General features: G+C 30.5%; 1 protein-coding gene across 1 annotated transcript; it reads right to left on the reverse strand.

Annotated features, from left to right (window-relative positions):
• Window positions 1–926: 926 nt before the first annotated feature.
• Window positions 927–2,732, reverse strand: LOC126909638 (uncharacterized). Its single transcript, XM_050692075.1, has 2 exons — window positions 1,806–2,732; window positions 927–1,701 (listed from the first exon to the last, which is right to left on the reverse strand). Exons 1-2 carry the CDS (start codon window positions 1,913–1,915, stop codon window positions 1,275–1,277), a joined length of 537 nt encoding a protein of 178 aa, XP_050548032.1. The 5' UTR covers window positions 1,916–2,732; the 3' UTR covers window positions 927–1,274.
• Window positions 2,733–3,724: the final 992 nt, after the last annotated feature.

Consider the following 3,724-nt stretch of genomic DNA (forward strand, 5'->3'; position numbering starts at 1 on the left):
TTGGAATTCTAAAGATCCTAAATATCTAGACCCATTTACAATATATCCTTTTCTAAAATTTCACTCTTTTCTTTGAAACATGTGATACGATCACATTTGCATGTGCCCATATCACTGTCTCCCATAACATCGTTGTACCGTTTAATAGACATATATATATAATTAACACAGTGACATACAACAATACTAACAGGATTTTTACGTATACCCGGCGCCTCCACCAATTGTTACGTCGCTATTTAGGGGTTTAGCCTAAATGCCCGTCGACAGTATTCTAAGGGACCAACGGGGGATAGCTGGCTAGGCTATATCTACCTTAGGTACTGAAGTTTCCTATTTAATTTATATTCCCTTAGAGGAACTACCAAGGGTCGCACTACAATATATATATATAACACTTTAGGTTAACAACGATATAAATAAATATTTATTAANTAATATTATATTAATAATATATTATAATAATATTATAATATATTAAGATAATGTCATGAATTTACTAGTATCTGCATATGTTTCTAGTGATCTTAAATATCTAGACCCATGCAAACCATATCTTATTTTAAAATATTACTCTTTTCTTTAGAAATGTAAACGTACTATTAAAGAATAACTAATTTTATATTTGATTCTATTTACATTTCATATTTATTACTTATGTGTTGCTATTTTGTCACATGTCATTATATTTTTAATATTGTTAGGGCGAGCGGTATATTAATATTTAATAATAGAACGCTCCAGGGGCGTACTGGCTATGTGTGAGGCCAGTCGGCAATTTTTTGATTCAATGAGGCCATAATTAATGGCAGCTTTTAGGGGCCTTGGCCCCCAGGCCAAGTATTTTTTCTTATTTATTTATACATCTTCTATCTTAAGTTATAAATATTCTGCTAAAAATAATAGTGTTATCTGAAGAAAAAAAATATAAAAATTTGTAAATATCTATTTATTGAACTTAAAATGTGTTCACAATACTTTATAACTTTATAAGTAAATTTTATTTTTATCAATTTATAAAAACTTAAAATTAATAACTATTAAAGAGTATTTTTACTTCCGAGTACTATTAAAAAAAAAAAAATGACTATTTTAACAGCTTATCCGATTAGAAGCCTCTTCATTTCTGTTGAATTGGCAGCCAATTGATCGATAATAATGTTATATGGTACTTCCATATCACGTTCAAACGACATTAACATAAATGCTTCTAATTTTTCGTCAGACAGAGATGATCTTAATCGATTTTTAATTTTTTTAAGGATTGAGAAGCTTTATTCGCAAGTTACTTGTGTAAACGCTAAAGTGGTTACCAGCTTATAAGTAGTGTATAACTCGTTATAATCAGTTGTGTGAATAACTAGTGAATACAAAAACTCGAATGCACATGAAATGCATGACTTACATTTCAACTTATTCACCGCACATTTTAGCTCTTTTTCTGAATCTTCTTCATTGTCACTAATTTCATCTTCGAATGTACTATACTGGCTATTACTTATCAGACACACATGGGTAATTGCATCATAATTCTGAGCAAATTCAATCAATTGACGTTGCACCACCACAACGTCAACTCGAGCCAAATTTGCAATATTTGCCATAGATTTTTCAGGGAACATGAATTCTGGCTTTTTCATTTGATAAATTCTAGGGTCTAAAAACGAAGCATCTTGAATTATACATCGGTTGTTCATATACCTAAAAATAACAGAAAAATTTCTTAATAGTTTGATAAAAAAATGCAAATAAATTTAAAACATTTATAACTAATTAATTACTTAGCTTTTAAAATAACATTTTACCTGTCGTTTAATGTTCCAAACGCATTGTTGAAAACTGTTTTGTACACTTCGACTTCAAACCTTTTTTTTTCATCTTTTGTTCTTTCATCGGTAACTAATTGACCTGGCATTTTTTTTTTTGTCGAATTCTGTTTTTTATTAATTCACAAGACCATGTTGTGTTTTCGGTACCATCTATGTTTTCCAGTATGGATTGGAAATATTGGGCAAATTGTGTTGCTTTTTCAAAAACTGGTTGAAAATTATTAACTCCTTCTATTAATTTGGTTTTCAAATTATTTAGTAATAAAAAAGCCAATGTATAATTTAATCTTTTTGATTGAAGACATGCTGATGCTGAAGAACTTAGGGAAAATAATGACTGAAAAACAAATGCCGTTAGTATTGTTTCATATTTTAACATCTTGTTAGCTATACTTTGAGCTTCTAGTTTTATGACTGAGTCAAAATCATTAGAATTTGCCACGGTTAACAAAGCTTTGATAACCGTTAAAAATCTATTTTTTTCTTCATTAGGCGTATTTATTGGGTCAAATACGTGGTTTAACGCAACATCTTTGCTCCACCAACGGGTTTGTCCAATCTTTTGTAAGCGAAGCATTTTGTCAGACCCAACGTGATTTTCAACCACAGTTCTTTTCCATTTTGCCATCCGCTTATAAGACTGACCAAAAAACATTGCTAAACGGTCTAGCAACAAAAACAAATTCACTGCTTCAGGACATGAACTAGCTGCTTGAGTTAGTGTGAGATTTAATATATGACTAAAACAATGAGTGTGTATGGAGTTTGGAGCATCTTTTTTTATTAGAGCCTGTAAACCACGATGGATTCCATTGAAATTAGCTGCTCCATCATAAGCCTGACTGACTATATTGTTCAAAGTTAAACCAACATGTTCAAGACCATTTTTAATAGTAGTATATAAATCGGTTGCTTCTGAAGAATCTACAGGTAAAAATTTAATCAAGCGTTCTTTAATTTCACATTTAACTACATAACGAATGCAAATGGCTAATTGGTCTGTTACACTAACGTCTTGCGATGAATCTACTAGAAGACTAAAACACTTAACTTCTCGTGCTTCTTTTCCTATTTCAAGTTGAATAAAATTAGTTATTAAAGTTATAATTTTATTGATCGTAGTCTTAGAAATAAATGTTACAAGCGAACCTCGTTCTCTACAGGGTGTCACTAAATTATGATTTTTACTTTTTTTTATAACATATTCTAAATGTTTTTCAAGAAGCGGATCAAATTTTAACCAAGTTCTTAGTAATTCGAGAAAATTCTCATGATTTATACTTTTATCGTCTAATGAATAGGCTTGTTCTCCTTTATGTGATCTATAAGCGATACTTTATCTGCCAATATAAAGAATACCTTCAATTATTCTTGATAAGAAAAGCCTTCGTTCTGAAACTTGTACTAAAAAAGTTTCGTTGGTTTACGTTTATAAGTGCTGATATATCATTAGATTTTTTTGCCTACATATATGCGTACACGGTTTCATTGTGTACTTTAGAGTTTACATGCACTTGAACTTTCTTGTAAATGTGCTTAGTTAATGTTTTCATACCTTGTACAAATAATGAATCCTTAATATATGAAAAAGCCATGCAAACTGAACAATACACATTTTCTTCTTCTTTATTAAATGATAACCACTGTCTTGGCACTCGTGTTTTATCAGTATCAGACAACTGGCGGTAATACACTTTATATGGATTAAAAGGCAACTCTGCATATTGGGGTTGAATAGGATGTTTCANCTCTGCATATTGGGGTTGAATAGGATGTTTCAACAGAAACGTTAACTTTTCAGCTAAATTTGAATCATGTTTTAAAGCTTTAAAGTTAAGGGATGAAGTAGACAATAACTGGGATGATAAATCTAACTCTTGTAAGTCTTCATTTGT

The sequence above is a fragment of the Daktulosphaira vitifoliae genome, unplaced genomic scaffold, assembly GCF_025091365.1.
Source record: "Daktulosphaira vitifoliae isolate Bord-2020 unplaced genomic scaffold, ASM2509136v1 Scaffold_737, whole genome shotgun sequence".
In the NCBI taxonomy this organism is placed as follows: domain Eukaryota; kingdom Metazoa; phylum Arthropoda; class Insecta; order Hemiptera; family Phylloxeridae; genus Daktulosphaira; species Daktulosphaira vitifoliae.

Excerpts from the sequence above, each read along its gene's own strand:
- LOC126909638 (XM_050692075.1), bottom strand. The coding sequence starts at position 1,915 with ATGCCAGGTCAATTAGTTACCGATGAAAGAACAAAAGATGAAAAAAAA. Across the intron at positions 1,702-1,805 it reads TTTGGAACATTAAACGACAG|GTATATGAACAACCGATGTA; the intron begins GTAAAATGTTAT and ends TGTTATTTTTAG.